Raw genomic sequence first — 27,489 nt, forward strand, 5'->3', positions numbered from 1 at the left:
GTAGCAAGCCAGCCAAGTATAATACGTAATTCAAGAAAAATAGGTACGACTTGTGTCCGGGACTATTATTATCAAGTAAAGTCTGCAAATAAGTCTGTATACTATGATTACTTCTTTTACATTATTAAGGTGTAAGTTAGTGTAGATGACGTGTGGACGTTTACATGAGTACGCTGAAAAGGAGAAACCAAAATAAAAATGCACACAGATCGACATTGATGTTCAAAGAATCCCTGGTAAGCGAAAATTCTTTGGAAGATAAAAGAATAAAAAATTTGGTACAAGAAAGCTGTAATTTTGTAAAAATATTAATCACGCATATATTTCACTTGTCTTTGATGCTATTGGTTGTTTTTGGAAAGATGTTTAAATCATAACGCGAATGCCGTTATTATCATTTTTGAATGCAATTTTATTGCCAGTTTAGGTTGATTTTTGAAATTTGTTTTATATTTACCAATGCACGCCACTGCCAGCAAGTATCTACATAAAGTTAAAACGATTTCAGTAATATAAATTGTTTTTATAAGCAATTTATTCAAATCTTTTCATAGAAAATTCTATACTTATAAGATAAAGATAATAACACAAAATAACATTAAATCGTCTAATTACCACAAAGGAACCGATGTAACTTATTATAATAGCGCTTGCGCACTCGGCCGTACCGAATCCGAGAAATTACGGTTGTTCAGTGCTGCGGTAACTTTGAAGCCCACTTTCCTTAATTTGGATCATATACCAGCGCACTACAACTCTAACGTTCGAAGTTAATAATAAATCTTATACAAATCTTAAGGTGGTAGAATTTAGTGGTGCTTTTCTACGGGGAAAAATAGGCGAATGATATATAGTTATTATGTCGTCTGAAGATTTTGGATTAGATTTATCATTTATTAATTATGTGCTTCAACAGTCAAGAATCTGATGAACTTACATTACTTTAAAACAATTCAGAATTCGCACAGTCAACAATTCGCATAGCTTTAACAGACATGCAGTCAAAGATAATTAGGTATAAACATTTTAACATTTAAAACATCTTATAAAATACGAAATTCAATTTCAAATTTCAACTTGTTTGTACTATATGAAAAAATATATAGCATTATTTATCATTATAATTTAATCAGTAATTTAAATAGAAACAATGGAATAACGTATCATAACTAAACATTTAGCATAATACTGATAGACATAAAAATATACTTGGCACATTTTACTCTTCACATCCCGAATTGAGGTAGCGATTCACAATATTGTCCCCGCAAAATTTTCCCTAAAAATGCAGGACCATTCGGCCTATATGACTGATTCGACATTGTCAATATCGGTGCTTCCAGATCCACCAATTTTTGAGAATTCGCGTTGAATGTTCATAAATTAGTCGTGAGAAGCTCAGCTCTTTCTAGAACTACGTGGAATTCAGTCTCTCTGTAAGTCTTCCCATCTGGCATCACTATTTGTATCTTTTTCTTCTTTTCATTTTCCCTTTTCACAATAAAAAATATCACAATTCCAGCTATCACTATCACGAGCACAATACCCACTACTACAAAAATCCAAAACGTTTGCTTAAAAGCACCACACCGACTGTCGATGAACGTCGGGATGGAAATGTAGTGCCCTTCCAATTCGTACCAGCAATTGATGATTGCTCCTTGCGCATTTAACATTTCACGCCACACTTCTGCTAATTCGCATGTACATGTCTCGTTCAGGTTTAAACCATCGATACGAAGTGTTAGCGTCGACTGATTGTATGCAAGCGAGGCAGGCGTTATCGTGGTCATAGTATTGTTGTCTATCAAAAGTTCCTGGCGACCCATTGCAGCTATTATTTCTCTATCTACTGTAAAACCAAGAAATGCACCTTTTCCAATCGTTGTGACACTATTGTTTCTAATTGTAACAGGTCCCCTCGTACTTATATGAAAACTGTCTGCATTTAATGTATGTATTATATTATTTTCTATTAATACTCTCTTTGGTAAACTGACAAGAAACGTTAAACTCGACAATAGATCGATCGTCACTCCTTCAATTCTAAAAAAATTAGTAACTTCCACGTCTGATAAAAATCGGCTGGGTAAAGTTCTGGCGGTACCTCCGCGCAGTAAGAAATTTGATGTTGTGAATTTCTTGAACGCTTGTATTTCTACATTGTGGTATATGTTATTGGTAAGATGAATATTTTTAACTCCAGTGAGACTAGAAAAGGCGAAGGGGCGCAGGCTGAGTATATTGCTGTCGCTGATTAGTATATCGTTCACGCGCCCTTGAATCGCGTGAGAAGATATTTCATAAACCGTACTATTACTGATTTCTATTCTTAATCCTGGATTCATCTCGTTGTCGATGGAGAATGGCGACCAAGCGAGGGCGCGCTCACTAATGACCACGTTGCTAATATTCCTCAATTGCACTGATCTCAATTGAGTTAGCTTACGTGCTGTTTCCGTTAGAAATATTACCCGTTCACAATTTTCTATAATAATAGCTGTAGCCGTGGAGGGTACTCGATACGATCCTTCAGGCCTCAGTGTCATTTCCTGTGCATTAAAAAAATTAATTAATGAATTAAAATAGATAACAAGAAACTACCTCGTTGTCTAGTGGTTAGCGAGTTCAACTAGGGAATACAAGGTCCTGGGTTCTAAATAAAATTCTCAACATCAATGAATGAATAAATGAATGAATGAATACACTTTTATTGTACACCAAAGAAAAAAGTAGTTACAGGAAATAAATACATAGCAAGAGAGTACAATTTGGTGGCCTTATCGCTACATAGCGATTTCTTCCAGGCAACCAATGGCGTAAAAGGAAAAAAACATAGAAAAGAGCAATAAAAAAGATTTAAAATTACACAAATATATAAATAAAATATATATACTAACCAAACCAATTCTAAGTATGTTTTTATGAGTTAGGTAATAGGCAGTTTCTCGAGTTTAGGAATTATTACGTTACGCCGTCGGTCCTGGTTTTTGTCATTAAATGTGCATTGGGACAGTGTGGTTAGGCGATGCGCTCAAACCGTCTCCTATAAGACAGAAGGCCTGTGCCCAGTAGTAGACTAACATGGTGATGATGGTTTAGATATCATAAAAAGCGTTCGGAGGTATTTGTTTGAAATTCTTTACCTTAACGTGTTCAGAACAGTGACATATCAGTCTAGTGAACGAGTCGCAGCGGCACACATCCTCGTCGCAAGCGGTAGGTACGGCGCGTTCCGCTAACGCCTGCATCTGCACTTGCAGCACCACTAGTAGGTGCAACCACGACGCCCAACGCATTCCCACCATTTCACGTAACCATCGCAATCCTTTGTGTTCTCTGGAAAACAAATATAACGTTTACTTACACTCTAACTTTCAGGTAGTATTCGTTTATGGATTTTTTTTAAACGACATACGGGTTCGGGAATTCAGGAATTCAGGTACTTGTGTGTCAAATAAGCTTAATTTTGCAAAGGCGTTGAAGATTAAGAGGTTGCACGATATAACGATGCTCTTTTGTAATAATTAAATTTAAGTCAAAAATTTATTATTTTGACCGAAAATTAAATATAGTTAAAATGATATTTAAGTGCCTATCTTGGTATCAAAATTGATAAATCTTCATAAAAGTACTTGCAGGTATGCCAATGTCTAGTCACAAGTGAATGAAACTAACTATAATAATTAAAAGTAAGTATATTATAACTACGATAAATCTTCATAAAAGTACTTGCAGGTATGCCAATATCTAGTCACAAGTGAATGAAAATAACTATAATAATTAAAAGTAAGTATATTATAACTACGATAAATCTTCATAAAAGTACTTGCAGGTATGCCAATATCTAGTCACAAGTGAATGAAAATAACTATAATAATTAAAACTAGGTATATTAAAACTTACAAATAGCTTCGACTAGACTTCGACAATACGTCGACTATTTGCTAGATTAAAACTAGATTAAAATTGCCCGGAAGTTTCAGCTGAAAAGGTATTTCAAGTTAAAACAGAAGATGTAGAAAAGGCGAGTAAATATAAACTAAAGGATAGGTACCTTGTACAAAGTGAAAAGTGAGTAAAAAGGTTATTTTTCATTAGATGTTTGCGTGACTAAAACACGGTTGCTTCAAGTGAAATTGCTTTTAGAAAACTAGAAAAATAAAGAGCGCGCTTAATAAGTACAGAGTGAAAAAGGGAAAAGTTCAAGATTAATTAATAATTTCATCATCAGTGTAACCTTGAAATCTAAATAAAATTTAATTCTTATTGGTTCACTTACGCTTTACTACGCGGTGATTGTTTATCCGTGTCGAATTCACTTACAGTGAATTTTGCTAGATGTTTTTCTTTGAATTAGTATGATGAACACAACAAATTGCTGCGATACGTGTTACATTGGAAGAGTAATGTATGTTTGTGAGTCAGATAGGTATTTTTATCGGTCGCGTTATCAGATACGCTAGGTGGCTCACGAATGGTATGTAGGCGACGCGTGTGTGATTTCAGCAAGGCTATCGGTAGATACTGTATTGATAGTGACGATGCTTATGAACAGTCCGAGTGCTTTATTCGCAGGAGATATATTGTGTGACCTTAAAGTATATGGATACGGACGAATGAAGAAAACTTCTTATCGTAAACCTAAATCTTTAAACACAAATTTTGTTTTTGCTTTTTGCGGTTAACTTTGCACTCTATTGAGTTTCCACATAGAGGCCTTAATATCTACACTATGGTACTAAATTGACATGCCGTAATGGGGTGCCGTATTATACCCTGGGAAAGGGTAGCTATACTTTGAGATATTTGTTTTAGTTTAGTTTAAGGCATTTGTTTCAATAGAATTGGTTAACTCTGTCGTTTATAAATCACACGTTTTTTTGTGTACTGTTTGCTACTAATTTAGAATTCCATGGTAAATATGAATTAGAAGATAATATTTATATCTATCTATACTTATAAAAATAATAAAACGGTAACTGGAAGCTTTTCTGCACATTTAATATATTTTGAAATTTTTACCGGGGGATGCTTTATCTCGATACCGAGTCCAAAACAGATTTTTAATGATTTTTTGTCTGTTTGTCTGTCTTTCTGCCTGTCTGTCAGTCCGGGCATCACGTGAAAACTACTGAATGGATTTAAATATAATTTGGTACATTGGTAGCTGATATTCCGGGTCCACATATGGAATAAATTTTATCCCGATAAACAATAAGTTTCCTCCGGAAAATGGGAAGCCTTTTTTATCAATTTTACTTCACATCTCCGTTAAATTTGAACCGATTTCAATAACTTTTTTTTTGTTTTTTTTCTCTTCCGAAAGTGTATATTATCAAGCATGTGTTGTCTAATTTTAATGAAGATCCGATAAATATTGTCGGAGATAAAGGACATAACTCTTCAAAGTTAACAGCAAGGCATATGGGACAGCGATGGAATGCATGTGTATCGTCCTATTAATATTATAAATGCGAATGCGATGGATGAATGGATGGATGGATGGATGTTTGTTACGCTTTAACGCCACAACGAATGAACGAGCTATATTGGCGAACGTCGCGAAAATGATTGATAATACATAAAAATAATGTACTAAATGTTCAAAGTAATAATTATTACCTACAAAAAAGTTCGGGAGGCTAACTCTTAAGTCTTAAGTATGTCTAACTGTTAAGTCACAATAAACGCTTTTTGTTATTATTTGTCAATCAAAACACGGGTAAAATCTAAAGATGGTGACATTCCTATCATGATTTGAATGCTTATATATTTTTATAATATATAAGCTGTACACTATATATATAGTGCCAAGAAAAAATATCTGTGTCATATACACGGACAATACGAGAAAAGTGTAAGGGGTTTGATTTGATCTTGTTTGACCAAAGAACTTTAAAAAGTGCAGGCTATCTTAAATAATTAGCTAAATTCTTATATTTGAAAAGCTAATTGTGAAAATAAGTACTAACGTTCGTATCTTAATAAAGCGTGTTTTCAACACAATATTGACCCTTTTCCCCCCGGCCCTCATTTCCCGGCGCGTCAGAGAACGTGACTCTTTATTTGCAGGTTAAAAAAGTACAAACGTTGGAATTCAGTAAAAATTTTCATATTGCGCTACAGAAATTGTTGCACAACGTAAGAATTTTATAAATTCAATAGTAAAGAGGGTAAAAGCATTTTTCTCAACGCGATTCCTCGTTTCCAACTTAGCATAAATTTAAAATAGAAACTCAAGTAAATAAAAGTGTAGTTACATCATTTCATTAGGCTGGTTACATAGGAATAGAAGGAGGATCTTATAAATATAGATTCTGTAAGTAATACAGGGCGTATACTAGACTGGTGATGTTCTCGTGGGTAAGACTTAGGCCTTCCGTTCGCGAGAATCTAGTTCGATCTAACGTCCCGGAGCTATGTGCGTTTTAAGCACTTATATATCACTAGCTTTAAAAATGAGGGAAAATGAGAGTACCCGAGAGTTCTCCATAAGTCTCTTAAAGGCTGTGAAGTCTACCAATTTGTACTTTAAGCTGCGGCCTTTAAGCATCTTATTGTGTGAGGAGATCCGTGTCGTGATCAGATGGTGAACGAATACAGTTACAACAAACATCCAAAATAATGAGCTGATTGATTTTTTTCGAAGTACTCTTTATTCGTTTGCCTTACGCAAATAACTGAAAGGTATAGGCCGCCTGGATATATAGAGATTTAAAGCCGCTGGCATAAGCCGATAGCTCAAGGCGGAGAAACGGTCCGCTCTGGTTGTATAATATAGTCTCCATTCTATATTTCACGAACAAAAGTTTTAAGTGCAGTCAATTGCATTCAAAATGCATAGTATTTTTAAAAACTTGGGTTGTTTCTTTTTTATTAGGTAGAAAAAATTTAATCTTTGTTTTTCAATTTTGCCATACAAAATTGTATGCGTATATGTATGTATTGCGTTTGACTAATCGAATCTGTAGCAATAAACGCCATTGTTATTAATTATAATCAAAATAATTTTTACTTTACAACTTATTCTTACTCCTTGAGATATGAACGCTCAGATTCACACTCAATAGAGTTTTTCAGTATGAGGTTCTCTATTAATGATATGTTTATCACTTCATCTATCGATTAACTGATGTATCTATTCCTAAACGTCTCCGCTCCGTTCTTCTCACTGAAAATCCATCCCAACATTGAAATTCCTTAACCTCGGGCCGCACCCTCCAAGATTACGGGCGTGATATTTGTGTATAACGCAAGAATGTGCTTCAATAAGACAACAACGCTCTTGACGCGTCTTCTGGCTATGCTAATTACAGCTTGTCGCACCGCCCGCGCCACTTCAGTCAAAGGCTAGGTTTGATGGAAACCCACGTCTTCAGGCGTACACAAAAAGCGTGCTGTATCTGATATTTCCACAAATATTGAATTTTGTAAATAATTTAACTAGTGATAATTTTAACTTGATATGCGTCAGACAGGTGCCAGATATTTTCAGATTTTAACATTGTAGATATTATATGAGCTTGTAAAAACAAACAGTTGAAAGGAAAATATTAAAAACGGGATTTAACTTTTGATATTTACGTTTTAATCATTACTTGTTGATAACATTAGATCGGACTGTGGTGACGATATTCAACTATACAATAGTGGAATGGTACGTCAGCGGCCGATACGCCAGGATACGCCACAATACTGTCGTTGTTGACACAAGCGTAAAGTGCTGAGCGGCGTGTTGGCAACAAGCGGTTGCTTCCGTTCACTCGCCTGATCCCCTTTTTGTGAATATAGCCCCTATCCCAATCATTTGTCAAGAAGCTTTGCCTACAAAAATTACAGATAAAATTGTAGAGGTTTCCGATTCGAATTGTCAAAGCCCGCTTACTCAATGTAACCCAAACATAGCCTATTGGTGCCTTGGATGGTGATGATAATTATTAGGTTTAATGTTTCCTTTGCCTGTGAAACTGTTGTAAATTTGTTATTTGTACTGTCTGGACATGAATGGCGCGACTGGATGTAATTATATTCGTACTTCGGAATACACGGAATTTAACTTATTTTTCGGTGCAGGGTTTTGTGAAAGTAAAGAGAATATCGAAAGTTAGTTTTAGTGATCAACATGAAAGTATATTACAATTCAGCTCTTAAAATCTTTGACTCATTGGATTATGGAATACCTACTTACTTATATTTATTAACTAAGCTAAGAAGTGATTCATTTCAAAGGAACGTGTGCGAATAAGTATTTCTTTTAATAGCTGACCTGATTGCCAAACGCAGTTTAATACAATATTTTACTAAGGTGCCCCATTTATTTTAAATTGCTATAAATTATTGTAGGAATAACTAAAAATGTTCATATATTTTTCAATCGTGTGTCGAAATTGCAAAAACACAAATGTGACCTCGATGTCTTATAAACATGTATTTTTTTTAAATTATAATCATACAAATTTCATATAAAATAACCCGACTAACTATAGTACAACAGCGTCCACTTTACCGATACATGCACGTCCACTAATGAATGTATTGATTTTATATGTTTCTATCGTGCTGAATGTAGGTCTTTTGTAGAGATATTAAATTCCACTGTCTTACAGCAACCCTGCCAGTGGCTGCCTGCATAAAATTTGCCAGCCTATATTATTTTATGGTGGTGTCTAGTTTATGATGGACACAGGCCTCGTGTTTCTTAGAGAATCCGATTTCAAGCTAAGACCCTCCACGGCAGGCTATAAGATACTCATCAGTGTTTTTGTGGTAACGATCTCAATCATTTTCTTGACTTTTCCAGTAATTCATTTATCAACTTTGAGAAGTTCATTCTCTTGAGACTGTCGAAAATTCAAACCGGTCGTGCGTGTAAACCAGCTGTACTAAAATTAACTAATTTGCATTCGGGAAACAAATACTTAAGTCGGCAATACTTAAAGATAAATACGTTGTACTAAATTACCCTAGTAGGTATAAAATAAAAGTAAAGCTGCTGGAAAACTGACGGACACCGTTTGATACTCTCTTATTTCTTGTTTTGTGACTTCCGTACTAATTAATTTAAATCAATCCGAATGCAATACTTTGACATGTAGGCTATTGTTTCAAAAAGAAGGGATGTACATAGATAATCTTACTTAATTTTATCACTTAATTTGTTCTTGGACAGAATTATTTCGAATTTATAAAGCAAATCAGTACTAAGGAATTTAATTTCAATGAGCTGTCACGTGGTTAAGTGCCACGTGGTAATACTCGTACCAAACCCTATTTATTACTCTTTTCTGCTATTATATATGTTCCAATCGACAAACAAAGAACAAAGAACTAATATATTTAGCTTAGTTAGCTCTTTAAATTCTACAACAAATCAAATTTTGCAATTCTGTCAAAATGAGTTAATAATTCCAACCATTTAATATTGTATATTTAAAGTCCACAAAGCCTTGCTGAGGTACCATCAAATTAATATGTTAAATAAATATTTGAATTTTCTGTCAGCTTTGTATGGTATTCCCGTTGATGGCCCTTCATGGAAATCATTTCGCGGACATGGCGGCAATCCTTTGTTGTTTTCTAGGTTCTTGTTTTTAATAATATTCTATCGATATTTAATACATACTCCTAATTATTCAAATGGCAATTATAAGTCGTTAGTAAAACCTAGAACAACAGATTCAACAAAAACCTAAGTTTTAAAAACTTAATATGGGAACGCAAATATAGTTCCACTTATATATATATATATATATAACCACAAATATATATATATATATACATATATATATATATTTGTGTTTCAAGTACATACAATTCTATTATAGAGTTAGAACAAACAAACGTAGATTTAAAAAAACAAGCGTTTTGTTTGAATGCATACATATAATAAGATTTTCGCTTAAAAGGTTTGGAATTATTTCCAATTCAATTCGACGACTTCTACAGTAAGTTATAGATAGATTGACAGCTAAAATCTTTATTGCATAAATTTATAGGCGGCAAAATGGAAAATAAAATTAGTTTAAAGACTTATGGCGAGCGTATCAACGAATCACACTCGAAAATCTGTTGAAAATAACAGACATATTATTCTGCAACTACGATTTATCGAATTCAGGCTTCAATTCAGAATTCGAAACATGCCATGTATAAATCTGGATGTAAACAACATTTCATTTCGCATTCAACAACATTTTACCCCTAGGCCCTGACTACATTTTCCATGAAAACACCTGTCATAAGCAGAGCCTGAAACCGGCTTCGAAATAACCAATATTAATTTGGATAAAACTGTAGTGTATCGTTGAGTGGTACCGTCATTTAGATTTCTTTTGAAATGAGTTATGATTTAGGGACATAATTTGCAACAATGTGAACCGGTTTCTTGCACATATAGGTACACCGTAAATAAGAAAAATCTGGAAAAAATACACGCGATCGAAAACAAGCGGTTAATTACCCTAGTCGATTCTTACAATAGGAAACCGCTTCGGGGTTCATTCCTTTAAACTGTGTCACAAAATAAACGGTAAAAGCGAACTTATTCGAGAAATAAAATTTGTTCCCAAAATGAATTTTTACCGATAGCGTTACAAACAATTTATAGGTTTCCTTATCTTAAAGGAAGTTAACAAAATGTTATGTATTAATTATTACAATAGTAAGGTGTGATATGTGATATTATTTTTCATAAAACAATGCTTATTGTTATGTAAGACAGAATGTTTCGCATTTAAAAGCAATCAACTGCAGTACCTTTATGTAAATTGTACAAGCAGGCAGCAAATGAAAAACAAACAGAACTGTAAATTGAACATCTACTTATAAAATCTCTGTTATACATTGATTCAGTTCAATTCAATTATTGCTTTTATGTGTACCAGCTATGCATTGATGCTCAGAATTAAAACAATAGTGGCACGGGTATAAATACCTTTATAAATGAATTCAGTACGAAAGTGGGTAAGTCTTGTTAATATTTCTAGGAACTCTTGTTATTGTTACAGTATAAATTCTAATCTCTCATACTCATAAGTTCTTCATATCGATATACGATGTGAAGGTCCCAAGCACCTCAGTGTAACGTAAAGCTTTTGTGTCGTTATGCTTGCAACTTGAAGCTCTTTGTGCTTTTTGTATATTGTTTGTATATCCCTCAGTTATATTCTGTCGGAATAGCTATTACTGTAGGTACAAATCTCAAGTCTGTGGTTGCGTGTAAAGTGCCGACTATTGTGAGTGGCGTCGTACTTCACGCACCCCCCCATGATGTCAATTTTTCGACGTAAACACGTTAAATTTAGTAGGTACCTACTGTATGTAACTTTTTCCCGTTTCCATTAAAGATAGGAATATCCATAATCGGATGCGGATGCTTATATATTTATTTATTCAAAGCACCACCAACAGAATCTCATGTAAAACATTGACATATACAAAAAAAAAAAAAAAAAACTAATTCCTAATTAATTATTTAAAAAATAAAAAAGAACAATATTAATGGACTATACAAACAAAATCTGACGTATCGTAAACTGACACTTAACAGATGAAGATAATATTAATTCGGTTTTTTTTTTAATTCACCTTTTATTCATACGAAAAATGAAAAATATAATAATACAAATACAACGCCTTGTAGCACCATAGACAAGTTACGTTATATGAGTTTCCTAGTGAAAATTGTTGTGAAACTTGTCAACTGAGTTAAAACGCCATTTGTGAGTATGAAGTTCATTTATTTTTCACAGTAATCGCTTTACGCTTTTCTTACCTCTGTATTAAGCTGAAGATTTAATATTTTCTTTTTTTTAAGTCAAGTTAATCAAATGATTAAAAGTTGAAAATATGAAATCAGTCATTACAGTTTTTGTGAGTTCAAAACATTTCTACTAAATATGTGATTCTATTTAAATTTTATAGCTCATCCATTAGCACTTATGTTCAAGGTTTCGTTATATGTAAAGGTGACGTTATCATAAATTGCGTCAGCTTCTGAGATGATATCGAGGTTTTTTATGCTGTTATGAAATAACAGATTTTTATTCTTCTCTTTGATCAAAATAAAACAAAATTAAAAAAAGCTAAGCCATGCCAACTATCACCGATCGCTTTTACCCTCGTTTCAGTTTTCTATACGCGAGTTCCAACCCCAAAGTTCATTTGGTGCGCTTAAAGCAGTACATTGGAATTTTTGGTTCTTTCGTATCTTGGAAGTGCAATGCGCGTGCTACAAGTCATTACAAGTCATTTAATACCGTATACGTGCTCGCGAGAGGCCATTATAAGTTGGACGCGAATTACTCTCTAGCCGCTCCCCAATATTTCCATACTATGTTACCTAAGATACGCGAACTGCACTGGTCGCGTTCGTGAGAAAACATTCTAACTATCACGCGAATTACTCGCTTGCCGCCCGCAAATGTTATCTCCTTACTATGTTCCTAAGACTCATATAATACCGTGTACGTGCTCGCGAGAGGCCATTATAAGTTGGACGCGAATTTAGTGTTGCCCAAATGCAAGAACAAGACGAGACTTAGCCAGTCTTGGTCTTGGTCTTGCGCCAATACACCTGGTCTTGGTCTTGGTCTTGGTCTTGCGCTCCCAGTCTTGGTCTTGGTCTTGGTCTTGCAGCAAGAGTCTTGCAAGTCTTGCAATTACCTATTAGTCTATTACTATTTATTAAAGTTTACTTTAAATCTTAGAAAAACGTATTAGAATTGGAACATTGTGAGCTTGAATTAACATAGCCATAGTAAAGATCAAGCAGATTAATAAATAACTGAAGATTTGATAAGAAATTCGAAAAATCAACTGACCTATATGTCGTTTTCCATGGAAGTAACTGTTTCTTAATAAACATTTATGATTTATAAGCTTACATTTGCTAAAACAACTTGTAAAAACTTAAGAAATATAATGACTAAATGTACAATAATAGTACCTAAGTAATTAGTTTAAAACCATATAAGTAATCAATATTATAATTACTTACTAGAATGAATTATTATGACATCTACTACCTATCCTCACCATTTTATCCTAATCATAATACTACTTGCGTGATCAGTATAATGTATTCATTTTCATTCTAAGCACTCTGAAACTTATTTATTCTTTGGAACACCTGTAGGTACTCTTAAAATTCGAAATTATTTTGCATGAATAGTGTCAAATGTTATGATTTCGGCGCGGCGGCAACGATTGTTTTAGATTTCAAAAGAAGCCGCCGGCGCGTGTAACATAACCATGTACTTCCGAAAAGCGGCAAATTTCTTTGAGAAGTAAGTACAAAACCTTTGATGCCGCATTATCAAAGTGCCGATGGTTAAAACATAACTATGCATGCACTCAGTTTGATTTTAATAGATATTTTTTTATTCGCTATGTTTATGGTATTAGTCGTAATGCGCATAGGTCCAGTTTTTCATATTCTTTGATATAGTTTTTTGCGTCTCATAGAATTCCTAAGCGTACCTACCTACCTATACACCGAACTGTTACACCTAACTACTCCGTGAAATAGCGCTAAGTCCTAGCTGCAAGACGCAAGAGTCTTGCAGGCTATGTCTTGTTCTTGCTCAAGTCTTGCACGGTCAGTCTTGGTCTTGGTCTTGCTAAAAATACGCGGTCTTGTTCTTGGTCTTGGTCTTGCAAAAACGCAAGAACAAGACCAAGACTGCAAGACCAAGACTGAATTTGGGCAACACTACGCGAATTACTCGCTAGCCGCTCTCCAATATGTCCATACTATGTTACCTAAGATACGCGAACTACACTGTTCGCGTTCGTGAGAGGACATTCTAACTATCACGCGAAATACTCACTAGCCGCTTGCCAATATGTCCATACTAAGTTTCAAAGATACGCGAACTGCAGTGATCACGTTCGTGAGAGGACATTGAATTAATGAATGAATGAATGAATGAATACACTTTTATTGTACACCAAAGAAAAAAAAGTAGTTACAAAGATATAAATACATATAAAGAGAGTACAATTTGGTGGCCTTATAACTACATAGCGATTTCTCCCAGGCAACCAATGGCGTAAAAGGAAAAAAACATAGAAAAGAGGTAGGCGGTGCAATAAATAAGATTTAAAATATATATATATATATATAACTATAATATATATATATAAATATAACTATAATATATAATATATAATATATAAATATTTATATTATAGTTATATTTATAGACATTATAACTTACAAGCGAACATCGCGATGTACTCGTACCTCAACACCAAGGTGATAAAAGAATATTCATTACAAATTTCAAATTCAATCTTCGTTCAGACGTTTGGGTAATTTGTAGGTCAGTCAGTCGGGAAAAACGTTTGGGTAAGTTGTAGGTCAGTCAGTCGGGACAAAGCTACATATTATAGTTATAGATTTTATAAAGATATACAATTGTATCGAGTATTGATTTTATCGTAATACACGGGATTACAGATAAAGCCCGTATTATTGAAACTGGAGTATCTGTGAACAGGTGCACTCGACTGTATCGATGTATTTCACATACAACAATAAATATGAGTGCATTTCATCCAACATTATTTGCTGTAGGTATGTAATAATATGAGATTTGTATTTCCTCGTTTTCAAACCCGTAAATGTGCTAAAGAAAATATATTCTGTATGTAGAGTTTTACAACAGATAATATTAAAAGTAGTATTCATTCGTCATGCGTTGTAACGTAATACGGTTATTCAATCCGGAAAATCAATGAAAATGACAGCTTTTGTTTCAAAGAGATTCTTAAAAAGATATTTTGAATTTATTGAACTACGTCCTTTATCGTGAAAGGACGTCGGTTTAAAATTAAAAATAACTCTGACATTGGTATTTGTGTAGATTCATAACGAAGGCTAACTTGTACTGTGAAGTTTAGATATAAACTATATATTACGAGATATATATACAAAGTACAAACTAAATAATATATATGTTTTATTCTTTTGTCTTACTATTGTACAAATCCTTAACTGACTGAATATAAAATTTCCTTTACACAGTGACGTTTATAGAGCTTAAAGAGTTTTCTAGTTTTGGTGGCCTAGTAAATAACAAATTGATGATTGAATAATATTTTATATATGTATGAAAAAGTCGCGTATACTCTTTGTTTCTTCCTGGAAAAACATCAAATTCCCAAGGGTGGTTTACAGGAACATTCTTTGTTTTACTTTTTGGCAGAGATATAGATAAAAGGGCGGGGAGTAACAAAGGCTATATCGGTGTATCATGCGTATGTAGTGTCAGTACTTAGATATAGCTTGGTGTTCTGGGGCAATGGGGCTGATGTAAGTAGGGCATACATTGCCCAAAAAAAAGTGTATTCGAGCTATGTGCGGTGCTTCACCGCTGGACAGTTGCAGACCAATATTTAAGCAATTCAAGCTGCTCCTTGTACCTTGCTTATACATCTTTGAAACTAGGTGCTTTGTGCAAAAGCATAAGGCATTATTTACAACGGCCAGTTATGCGTACCCTAGGTATGTTAGAAATCCCAATCGTTTAGTTTTAAACTACCTTCCCAAAACTAAGTATTTTGATAAAAATCGTGTTATGATGTGTATTAAAGTATATAATGAAATACCTAATTATATGAAATCATTAGCAATTAATCAATTTAAAACTAAATTATTTAAATGGCTTAATGTGTAAAATTTTTATGACATCAAATATCAATTATTATTTTATCGAGGACGTTTTAGATTTTATTTAGTTTTTAAATAGTTTATTTTAGGTTATAGTTATGTATTAATAAAAATTATATGTTATCTAAAAAAATAAAATAATAGACCAACCTATTTTTGACATCAAAGAATTTTTTGAATTAAAACTTATATCTTAATTACATGATGAAATAAATTGAATTGATGACAACATGTAATAAATTTGACAAAAAATATTGTTTATTATGGTGGAATTTAATGTAAAGCATTGCATGCCATTGTGTGGCTGATTGTAAATTGAACAATTCAAATTTACTATACTACACCTTGTATACTTACAATCTGGCAATAAAGATTTTTATTATTATTATTATTAAAGCGCAGCTAGTTTACTATAAAAACACATTAACATTTTATGTCAAACGGTCAGATTCTGAAGATAAAAAAAGCGAAAAATTAATTAACGTAACAGAAGTACATAAAGTGCAAAGTACTAACAAAACAGTCAACGAACATCTGACAACGACAGAAGACGAAGAAATAAGGTTCAATTCAACCGGTCAATGTTCTTATCAACAACTCAACGTTCATATCTACCAATAAAAGATTGAAACACAATGGAATGAGTGCGACTTATCTAAGCTTACCTAAGCCGGATTTTCTCAATAATCAAACAGGTTTGGAGGGTTGTAAAAATCACACTAAGATTTTGATTAAAAAATATAAATAACCGGTGCTTGGCAATTATCCTAGGGTTTGAGATTCGATTTCTTTATAAGTCCTCAACATAATTTTTAAATTGTTTGTGTTAACCATTATTTTGATACCGTTCATTTTATAAACACGTCAATTACGTGTAATTTATTATAAAGACGTATATAATATATATAGACGTGTAATTTAGCGTATTGCCATATAACAAAATAGAAAGAAGTCTATTCTGCGACATACAAGTCTTAATCAAATAGGAGAATATATAGAGTTAGTTGAAACTTGGTAGAGAACAGAATTTTGGAGTTGTAGTAGAGTCATGAGAACTTAAGTGGAAATCCTGCACAACGGCGTGATAGTTGTACCCAATTTCCTGCTTCTCAAAACTAGTTAACGTGTCAATCGTTTTATGTCGAGAAGATAATAGGTGCCAAGCAATGTTTCACGCTAAACGCCGCTCTATGTCTGCGGACTTATTGAGCCGCAAATTGACGACTAATCAGTGCGGTGTACTGATAACTAATTGAGTGAGCGGATGACTGCAGAAGCTCAGCAAATGGATACTGGATTGGTCTTATGTAATGTATTTTCTAAGACTTGTGCAGAACTGTTAGCCTATTATTGCATCAAATTATAATAAGCCCGAGTGGGAAGCATTGGCAGTGGTAAAAACATCTTTGGTCAAAAAACTAAACAATTTTCTTTTTTTTTAGTTTTTCTTAAATTATTATTTTATTAGATCAAAATTTATCAGTAAACCATTTACCATAATATTTGTTATTATTAGAGAAATCCGCTAAAGAATTAAAATTAACATCATTTCTGCCTTATCGACTATAGATGAAAATTATACAAATTATTAAAATCTTATCTTGCAGTAACGAACGGTCGAGATTGGGCTAGCTTGTAGTCGCATAAAAAAACACACATACAAATAAGCACCCTTAGTCAGTCTATCGGACCATAAGTCAGGGCAATTACGCAAATTGTACTTTTACTGATTGTTGATGTACTTGCAATTTGCATTACAGATTTTTTGTACCTTTTGTTTAACAACATTATAATAATATTATTAGAATGTTGTTTTTATTAATATTTTAACTGTCCACTAACTAATTCATTCTTGCTCCGCTATGTGTCGAAAAAACTAAAGACAGTTTTCGCTTCAGTATCGATGTCCCCTAAAAAAAAAATTTCAAAATATCTGTTCACTTTAATTATAAATATAGATTGAACTCTGTTGGGCTTTTGACTTGGCCTAGATTAACAATATAATGTTGGATATAGGTCTATGTAATGACCCGACTGGCTGTGCAATGCATTGTATAAGTCCACACATCCGCTTAAAATGCGGTAGACTATTTCATTAGAGCAAAGCTCTGGTGCAAAGGAAATTTATTAAGTGTTGAGTTTATATCACGTTAAATATAAATATATCGGATTATATTAAACGCTGCACTTTGTATCATCTAAAGAGCTCAACCTATCGAAAGTATTCAATCCCAACTGGCAATATCCATACACATTACATTACATAAAATAATATTAAAAAAAAAATAATAAGATATAATGAAATCGGTCCTGCCATTTCCGAGTTTTTGAGATACACACACGCCGCAATAGATTATCATCAGATTAATTAATTTCATCGGAATAGTGTCTATCGTCCAATAAAAATAATAGGTATGCTTTGGTCGCAGTTTACAAATTAATGTTATTTTTTGAGAACTTTATGAATAACTCTCAAGCACGATGTTTTGAAGTGAAGTCGCAATCCTACCCACTGGGCTCATAATAATATGAACACAGTAATGCATTAAAGTTTGTCTGCACCCTCCTGTTTCTGTTTATGCTGTTCTGATAAAATAATTCACGGTATTTCGTGAAACTGTTTTAATTCATTATCCTGCCAACCAAACAATATAACAACAAATCAAATAACACTGCCGTTGCACAACAATGGCTATCAAATATTAATTAAGTTGAGTAAGCATTTCGAACTTGTGTGCAATAATGAAGAGTATCCTTCTATCTATGCTTCCTTTGATGCATAGCATTCGGGCAAATAACGCAATGTAACAGTGCAGTGTTTCAATTATTCGGTAGAGCCATTTGCGCCCCTAGCTGAAAATTCCGGATGCTAAAATATTGATTCCACCATCGGAAGATTCTATACATTTTATTTTATCTCCTCTATTCTGACCTAATGGAATATAAACACTGTATTTGTATGCAGTTTTAATCGTGCTTATTTATTAACTCATGTTATGAAGCTAGAAAACTTTAAGATTACGAACTAGCACTTGACTGACATTTTGCCTACATTAACCTAACCTGACCAGGCAAATAAATATTTTTAACTTATGTAAAGAATAATGGGCCTATGGAAATTAGTGATTTTTTTAATCAGTCTCCTTAAAATAGGTTATTACTTTTTATGGTGGTTTAATGATTATGTTAAGGGATTGTATAGTATATCTTTACTAATTTCACTGAAACAAATTCTCATTCATACTAAATACCAGAAAGCCTGCCTGCCTGAGGCTAATGTTTTAACTGCCTTATACGATCGTGATTAGAATTGGCGCAGTGGTACTGCGTAGGTTATTTTACGGCGGGAAAATTTCATATTCGTAAAGCAAAGCCGTAACTGTAATCTGACAGAATCGCAGAGAACTGCTAGTTTGCTTTATATACGATAAAATTTCATCATAGCTTTGAGCTACAAAGTACAGACCACGGCGTAATTGAGTTAACATGTAACTGGCAGCTTCCGCCAGTGACAGCTAGCAACTGCGGGCGAGGAGACGAACAGTCTCGCAGATTGAATTTTACCTTTCACCTCGCGGATATTTATATATTAATTTCAATTTATGCAATTCTGTTTTATAAATATTGTTGAAGTACTATTTTCTTTGGCCCGTTATGAAAATCAAATGTGAGAGATTTTTTTCGAATGCAACACTGGCTAAACAAATATTTATATCCATCCGGGCAATGGCTTTATGAAAATTGTATGAGTTTTTAATTTGTAAGACTTATATTCCCGAAGTTCGGAACCATGTATGCATTGATTAAATATGTTACTTTTGCATGTATGATTACTTCAATGGTTTAAAAACTTTGTTAGCGAGATTATACGTTTTTATTGAAATGCATACTATAATTTTTGAGTCATGAATATTTACATAAAAAAAACAGCGATAGCCCAGTGGAGTTGCGGCCTCGAACCGAGTTCAATCCCCGGCACGCACCTCTTACTTTTCGGAGTTATGTGCGTTTTTCATTAAAGCAATTAAAATATCATTTGCTTTATCGGTGAAGGAAAACACCACAAGGAATCCGGCATGCCTGAGAGTTGTACATATGCGCACTGGGCCAACGTGGTGCACTACAGTTTAGCCCTTCCCCTGAGTGGGTTGTTGATGATGATGATAATGATGATGATGTCGGTGATGATGACGGTGATGATGATGATGACGACGACGACGACGATGACGATAATGATAAATATTTACAAAGGCACATACAACTGAGTTGTGGTGGATATTGTTTTTGGTTAACTTGGAATAAGTTTGAGAGACATCTGATGCATTGTTATTCGTTTTATTTGATGTCGTATATTGTCGAACTTAACTCTCAGTTCTCAGAAGATTTTATATAAGTAAAAGTATAGATACCTTCTTACGTGCGTACATACACAAATACGCAAGAATGTCCTACGGTAGGTACATAGGTTTTTTTTTATTCAACACATATGTATTGTCTTTTTACAAACCAAGTTAGCAACTAATAATAAATACGGAAAAGCATTTGAAGTTCGTCATCCAGTATTTTTCTTTTACCTGTGTTCCTTTGTGATCTAGCCATCTCTCTATTTACTATTGTAGGACAAAACAATTCAGTACGAAACTAAAAGTTTTACCGGGGTTTGTAAAAAACGTATTAACTTTCGTTTGTACGAGTTTTAATATTGCCGCGGGTGTTATAGTATTGACTTTATACGTGCAAAGGCCGACATGCGCGACTAAAGCCGGGTACAGATAATTTACTACACAATATGCAATGTTTACAGCAGCTGTGGGTATCCAAAGATTTAAATTGCTATGTTTGCATCTATACCGCACAATTGTATACAAATGCAATAAACAATTTAAAGTTAGATTAGGCAGCTGAATGTCATTTTTGCTAGACTAAATAAAAAAACCCAATGTCACGCGAAATGCTATGGATGGTCCGCGTACACGCTGCGCGCTTTATTTCCGAACGTCTATTCCCAGCAGACATCCGCGCGCACAGGTAGTAGGTACCGAAAGGTGTATCTGGTAGACAGTTCACAGTTCCGCCGTAACAACATCCAAAGCATTCTGCGCCCACCCAAAGTGTCGATAAAACCGGCAATTGATGGATAACAAACAGAGTGCACACAGTTGTTTTTGGTGTGTTCATGAAAACATTAACATGTGTACTTACCGATTTGAAGTCTCTACTGATCTGATATGTATGTTATAATAATTTCGGCTTCAGTTCTATAAACAACGCCGAGGAGGAGGAGAGGACATTTTTCTAATGATTATGAAAAATTTAAATGCATTTCAACATATATGTATATTGCATGTTGGGATGCGCAGAACATGTATCTGGTTTAAAGCTAAGTATTCGGTACTCAGCATGAAATGTAACGCATTATCTATGGACGGAATGCCTAAGCATACTGCGCGCTTTGACTAAGGGCGGCCATTCCCAGAAGTCTTCAGCACCCACAGGTAGGCAGGTAAACGGTCACGGCGCGGTTCCTTTCCGCCGAAAGAACGGTCAAAGCGCACCCACAAATTTCGTCAAGAAATACTGCAATCGTTGCATTTCGTCTGTATTAAATTGTTATTAAAATGTTTGAGAAATATTGCAACTCACTTTACATTGCATGTTGTATTGCGAAAAATCTGTACGTAGCTTAACATTTTCTTCGCACGGTCGCAGCTCTGGCTCCAGGAATGTAACTGCTGAAGCGGCGGAATTTCTATAGGAGCGCGAATGCGACATTCTGCGAAATATTACATTTAGAAGGCTGCGCAGTGCACAATGCTTCGTTGGAGCATCTATTTTACCTATTAGATCCCTCGCTTTTTCACCCGATCTTTTATGGGTTAAAGTGTGATTCTATAGGTAACGTAACTTCCTCAATAAGCTAGCTATTTAATAATACTGATTATAAATTTTATAATTGCATGGGTATTTAGGTCGGTAAGTAGATTGCTGATCAGTGAGTCGACCTTCAATTGGAGCTTCATGAGAAATATGTGAGAAAATCTTTGGTTGTGCATGAATTTACAATCGTTTCATCTTAGGCGAGTAGTTTGCTGCTGCCCTCTGGCGATTTTTGGCGTCCGTCTCCAATAATATTGTATCAAGGTACATGCAATGTGATGACAGACAAAAATGTCTTGGCTTGTTTACATAAATTAAAGTTTTCCACTTAAAATTTTCAAATTATAGAAATGCTTATAAAACCGATGGACCTAGAAAAATTAAATTTGTGTAAAGTTTTAATCGAAGAGTCCTCAAAATTTGTGTTTTCAATTATATATTGAACCATGTCAGGTTAGCCACGCACGTATTACACAATACATGTGCGTATAGTACGAGTGTGCTTTAAATTATGTGGTCAAATGTAAAATACTCATAAAGTAGTCCCTAAAAAGGACGGTAAACTAGCAACATATCCACATATATAAAGCTGAAGAGTTTGTTTGTATATTTGAACACCCTTTGACATTTAGTAAGCCCAGCTGAAAATTTGGAAACGGCTAGTGTTGTATTTTTAAAGCATTTCATTTTCCCGAACGCCAACAAAGTACTCGTAGTAACCTTTGACAGAAATGCAATCAGTGGCTGCATCAATTTAAAAGCCAATATTTTGAGAGTCGCACTGCAAAATTTTCATTGCTCACTGTGCGAACATACTTTTTCCGTTTAATATTTTGACATAATATTATTACGACGGGTTATTATGGAATAAAGATTTCTGGTGCAGTTTACTAGCTATTTAAAAATAAGTTTCTTGAAAATTCATTCGTAAATGCCAATAGTCAATTTATTGGTCACAAAAGGGCTTTGCCATGTAAAATGGGGTGTAATGATTAAAATAAATGAATATGGATGAGTATATAATATTCATCACAGACACGGCCGACGCGACGGCGGGATTTAAATCAAAAGTTCATGTTTACGAATATAGTTCCTATAATCATACAATAATGCAAAAGTAGTATATGTATAGTAGTAATATGGATGCTTTGTGATAAACTATAGGCCTATTTCATTGTGTAAATTTTGTTTTATATTTCATAATTATTGGTACTGATTTATTTCAAAATCAAATTTAAAAATTCTTTATCATAGGCACTTATGAATCGTTTATACACATATGTTTACATAATTGTGACGTTTTTATCCCTATGCATGCATGCATACACATATGCATAATATGAAGCGGTATAGCCTAGTGGTTAGAGCTTCGGCCTCCCTTTCGGGGTGACAGAGTTCGATCTCCTCTAACATTTCATAGTTATGTGCATTTCTAACGCTGAAGGAAATCATCATTATCATATCAACCCATTACTGGCCCTCTACAGGGCACGGGTCTCCACGCACAGCGAGAAGAGTTTTGGCTGCAGTCCATCGGTCTGGCACACTGCGGATTGGTAGACTTTACACGCCTTTGAGAGCTTTACGGAGAACCCTCTGGTATGCAGGTTTCTTTCACCGTAGTCTAGGGTGTGTGAAGTATTCTATTCCGCACGTGACCAACGTGGTGGACTACAGCCTAATCCCACTTCAATGGTTATGGGTTGATAATGATGGTAATGATGATGATGATGATGATGATACACATATGTGAAGGATGAAAGCTTATAAAATATATAATATCATAAATTAATCTATTTGTTGAAAAACATTTGAAGCACGTTTCCGGTGAAGCCGCACCGCTAATCGATTTAGCGGTCCGGTTTATCTATTTGGTGGTTGCAGTGCATTTGTCCGTGGTTAGCAATAATGGGCCACAGAATAGACATAGCACTGCCCAGGTTGACTCTACCTTAAATTTTAAATCGAGAAATTTCTCTCGTAACTGTGTTCACAATAGTAGATATGTACCTATGCTATCACATTGCAATTACAATTCCGCGTAGCGTATAAAATAGATAAGAAATCACTTACGAGTGTATGTCGTGTCATAGTTCATGGATATATAAGAATTTGTGTTTTTATTACGCGACTAACTGACTAGTATATCGTGAGGCGGTCTGTATTCGTGATTACCTACAAAGTAGCTGATTAAATTTAGTTATAGTTCGCTTTTTTTACGGATAACGGGTTACTTACTTGGTTAATCTTCCGAAAGTTTCAACAATCTTAATGAGTTCTTAGTACCAAGCCGGAGTTAGAATTTTCTGAAATTGGCCTACCCCTCTACCTCGGAAAGAACCGACGTAACGGCTCTGGTTATTACTAGCATGACGTGAAAATGTTCGATAGAGTCCGCTACCCCACATTGGTGAAGCGTGAAGTTACTAGGCTGTTAATCCCGTACTTTGAGAGCAGCCCTGCTTTCAGCAGTGGGGAATTAACAAGCTGAAGTTGACGTGTAGGTAGAACCTTTACGTTGCGAAACATCGTTTTCTTTTTTAGAATTTTAACTGTAATAGATAGTTTTGACATAGAGACTTTATTATATTGCTGCATATGTACTGATTCGCATTGAACAAACAAAAACTTACTGACTCATTGGTGTTAAACGTTAAAATGGCACCCTATAAACTATTAGTGCCAACTAGACATTAAAACGAATACAACAAGCGAATTTCTGCGTCTAGGTATTTCGTACGGCCGTGCTAAACAAGGTTACGCTGTATTTACTTTATGAGAAAAATTGGGCATCTTAGACCAGCTAAGATTGCAGTAAAAATTTGTAATGGCATAAAAAAAAAAGAAATGCATAATGTCCGTGGTAGTTCATGCCTTTTTTAAGAGATGATGCTGTTTTAAGTATTAGATAAAACTTTAACTCTCATAAAACTGTTATATAAAACTTTAACTCTCATTACCCCAGGAATCTGCAACAATCCGTAGTAATGTGCTTCAGTTCAGCGTTTTTCCATCTATCGATATAACTTTTTGTATGCTTGGAAACTTCGGCCGGTGTATTTACCACCCTTCCGATAAAGACTAGTCGCCAAACGACTCGTACGTTCCGGTACGATACTGCTTCGAAATCGACTGGGGGTGTGGGTTTAATAAAACAGTCATACCTCTTAACAGTTTAGCCCGGTGTCATTTACATCACCCTTCATCACCAGAAGAGATTGCAATCAAGGGCTAAACTATTGTTGATTAAAATAATAACAAGTAATAACAGTAGTACCTGCATACCTGCTTTTCATACTCAATTACATTTGTATGGCATTTCCTTTGTATCCCTATTATGGAATAATTCCGCATATTGTTTAAATATCAATCTGAAAGCTAATGAAGCTTTTGCCACTAAATCTCTCGGATTTTAATATCGACTAAATCATTTTTCGCTAGTAAAGCTCTCGTTACGCTGGATTTTAGGCGACTCAATCGGTCTGTTTGCGATAATCTTGTGATTAATTAGTGAGTATCAAACGGACATCGTACGGCATTTCACACGCCCATAACGTGTCAATAAAGTCAGATGTACAAAACAAACTTAGCGCAGTATAATCTGTTTTCGCTTACAAAGATTTTTGGTATCTGAACTGTTATGTTACCATGTTACCAAGCGATATGAAAAAAATCATTGGCTGCAGATTTATAACGCTTGTCAAACTTTAAATAAACTGTTAAGAACAAGCCTTTCAACCTTCAACAGTAAGGGTAACTGACGACGGCCATGAGACTTGCTCTCTTTGCTTTGTCAATCTTTTATTTGATATATTCGCCCCTTTTCTTATTGTATTTACGTGCATTTTAAGAGTTTTCCAAGTACTTATTGTGAAATAGGTAAATAAAAAACATTACGCTTTTCGTGTTATACGTTCTCCAACTAACATCAACATTTTCTCTAGTACCTGAATCAGTCAATTAATTTATGACCAAAGCATACATACAGGATATAAGATATATATGTTGCGATTCACGATCTTTGCGATCATGAGATCGCGAATCACAACATTTTGGAGGCGTTTCCGAGCCTCCGATAGTGAAATCCTAAGTTGGCAGAGGGTCTGGACTGCTCGATTTTCAAGCACTGGCTTTCGGTGCACCATGAGGCGAATAGAAAATAAACTGTAGTGATTTTCTAAAGGTTAGGTATAAGATAACCCATAAACTATGGCGAACTATGTAATTATTATGACGGACGTGAGTTTGCAATATTTTTATATTGCAATACTGTTACTTATTTTTATTATTTTGTTATTTTTTGTTTTTTTTAATAAATAAATATACAATAAATATACTACGACAATACACACATCGCCACCTAGCCCCAAAGTAAGCGTAGCTTGTGTTATGGGTACTAAGATGACTGATGAATATTTTTAGGAATTATATATAAATAAATACTTAGAAAATACATATAAACACCCAGACACTGAAAAACACTTATGCTCATCACACAAACATTTTCCAGTTGTGGGAATCGAACCCACGGCCTTGGACTCAGAAAGCAGGGTCGCTGCCCACTGCGCCAGTCGGCCGTTATTTAATTTATCTTTTTATATTTTAATAACTGGGTTTATACCTTTCAATAAAGATTATTATTATTATTATATATAGGATAGGTACTGTATATTGACGATCTAAATACGTTTTTAATTGTAGTTTTGAATACTAGCCGTATTAGTTGTTATATTTTTTATCTGTATTGATCTCACTGTGTAGATTACGATGGAGTTGGCATGTCCTCGAGGATAAAAGATTAAAAAAAAAAAATCGTAGCAGAGCTTTTCGTGATTGCTTTCGTCTGGAAACGTACTACCGCCATGCTTATAGCTGCCGCAAACCGTAATTGCTGTGTTTCGGTCTCACGGGCGTGGTTACCGGTGTAATTACACGCATATTAGGCTTAACGCGTACACCTCAGATAGATGGTCGATGGACACAGGGCGACACTTTGCATGACCTGCCCCATGCATAGCCAGTGTGAACGAAGTATTGCTCTGTTCATAGGCGATGGGTTTCCTCTTATCATCAGGTGGGCAACCTGATTGTTCCGTCAATGTTTACTATTTAAAAAAAAAAAAGTGAGATAATTCGGTATATTGAATTTACTCGTTTCCAAAGTTCAATTATTTTGGATATTTAATAAGTTTCTATTTACTGTGGCTCCGGAATTTAACCACAGCATTGAAATCAATTTTTTTTGCATACGAAATCTATAAAGCTGTTTTTTTGGGAGACAATATTCACTAGAGAATATTTACATTAAAGAAAACTTATACTGAATTTATAATTTAATTGCTTATACCTACCTTTTTTCCTGGTACTCGTAGAATCGGAACAAATAGCAAACCGGTTTGATGTTACAAAAATGCAAAAGTAGACCTACTTGAATTAAAGAAAATTTAAATTTGAATACAAAATTTAAATTGAAGAATAGAACACAGTTATTCCATTATAAAAAAGTTTAAACAACTCTAAACCCCAGTACTTGTTAAATTATATAGAGCACGTTACATATTTGCCTAAAGTAATGTTTCAAGTGGCACGTGTTTTGCTTCAAATCTTTGATTACATGCCAAGTTCCACCGGCAAAATACCTACGTTTATTGTAATATCATAAAATAGGAAATATTAGTACCAACCTCGTAAGAGAATAGATCGCCTGGAGCAAAACAAAGTAAACAACACTTTTTAAATCGTTACAACTGTCCTTTCAAATGCAGATTATCATTATATGTTAAAACAAAATCTGTGTGGCGGAAAAAAATAAATAGAATGTGTTCGGCGGGAGGTGATATAACGCGATATGTAGAAACGCATGCGCTGCGTCGGTTCCCGCGTAAGCAACTGAGCACTGAGATCGGAGTCTGACTTCACCCGCTTCGACGCTGCAA

General features: G+C 34.5%; 2 protein-coding genes across 3 annotated transcripts in view; one reads left to right on the forward strand and one right to left on the reverse strand.

Moving 5' to 3' along the window:
* LOC120636431 (E3 ubiquitin-protein ligase highwire) overlaps window positions 1-27,489 on the forward strand; it is a 149,254-nt gene that overhangs the window by 45,134 nt on the left and 76,631 nt on the right. The gene's annotated exons all lie outside the window — the stretch shown is intronic.
* LOC120636433 lies at window positions 1,109-27,427 on the reverse strand. Of its 2 annotated transcripts, none has more exons than XM_039907910.1 (3): window positions 27,238-27,427; window positions 3,147-3,339; window positions 1,109-2,552 (listed from the first exon to the last, which is right to left on the reverse strand). In XM_039907910.1, the coding sequence occupies exons 2-3, from the start codon at window positions 3,306-3,308 to the stop codon at window positions 1,377-1,379; spliced, it is 1,338 nt and encodes a 445-aa protein (XP_039763844.1). In that variant the 5' UTR covers window positions 3,309-3,339; window positions 27,238-27,427; the 3' UTR covers window positions 1,109-1,376. The 2 variants fall into 2 exon arrangements, with proteins under 2 accessions (XP_039763844.1, XP_039763845.1); XM_039907911.1 differs by lacking the exon at window positions 27,238-27,427 and adding an exon at window positions 4,283-4,401.

Source organism: Pararge aegeria, chromosome Z, assembly GCF_905163445.1.
Source record: "Pararge aegeria chromosome Z, ilParAegt1.1, whole genome shotgun sequence".
In the NCBI taxonomy this organism is placed as follows: domain Eukaryota; kingdom Metazoa; phylum Arthropoda; class Insecta; order Lepidoptera; family Nymphalidae; genus Pararge; species Pararge aegeria.

Bases quoted from the DNA above. Each gene is read 5' to 3' on its own strand.
- LOC120636433 (XM_039907910.1), bottom strand. From the start codon at position 3,308: ATGGTGGGAATGCGTTGGGCGTCGTGGTTGCACCTACTAGTGGTGCTG. The intron at 2,553-3,146 runs GTAAAGAATTTC...TTTAATGCACAG, and splicing joins ACTGTTCTGAACACGTTAAG to GAAATGACACTGAGGCCTGA.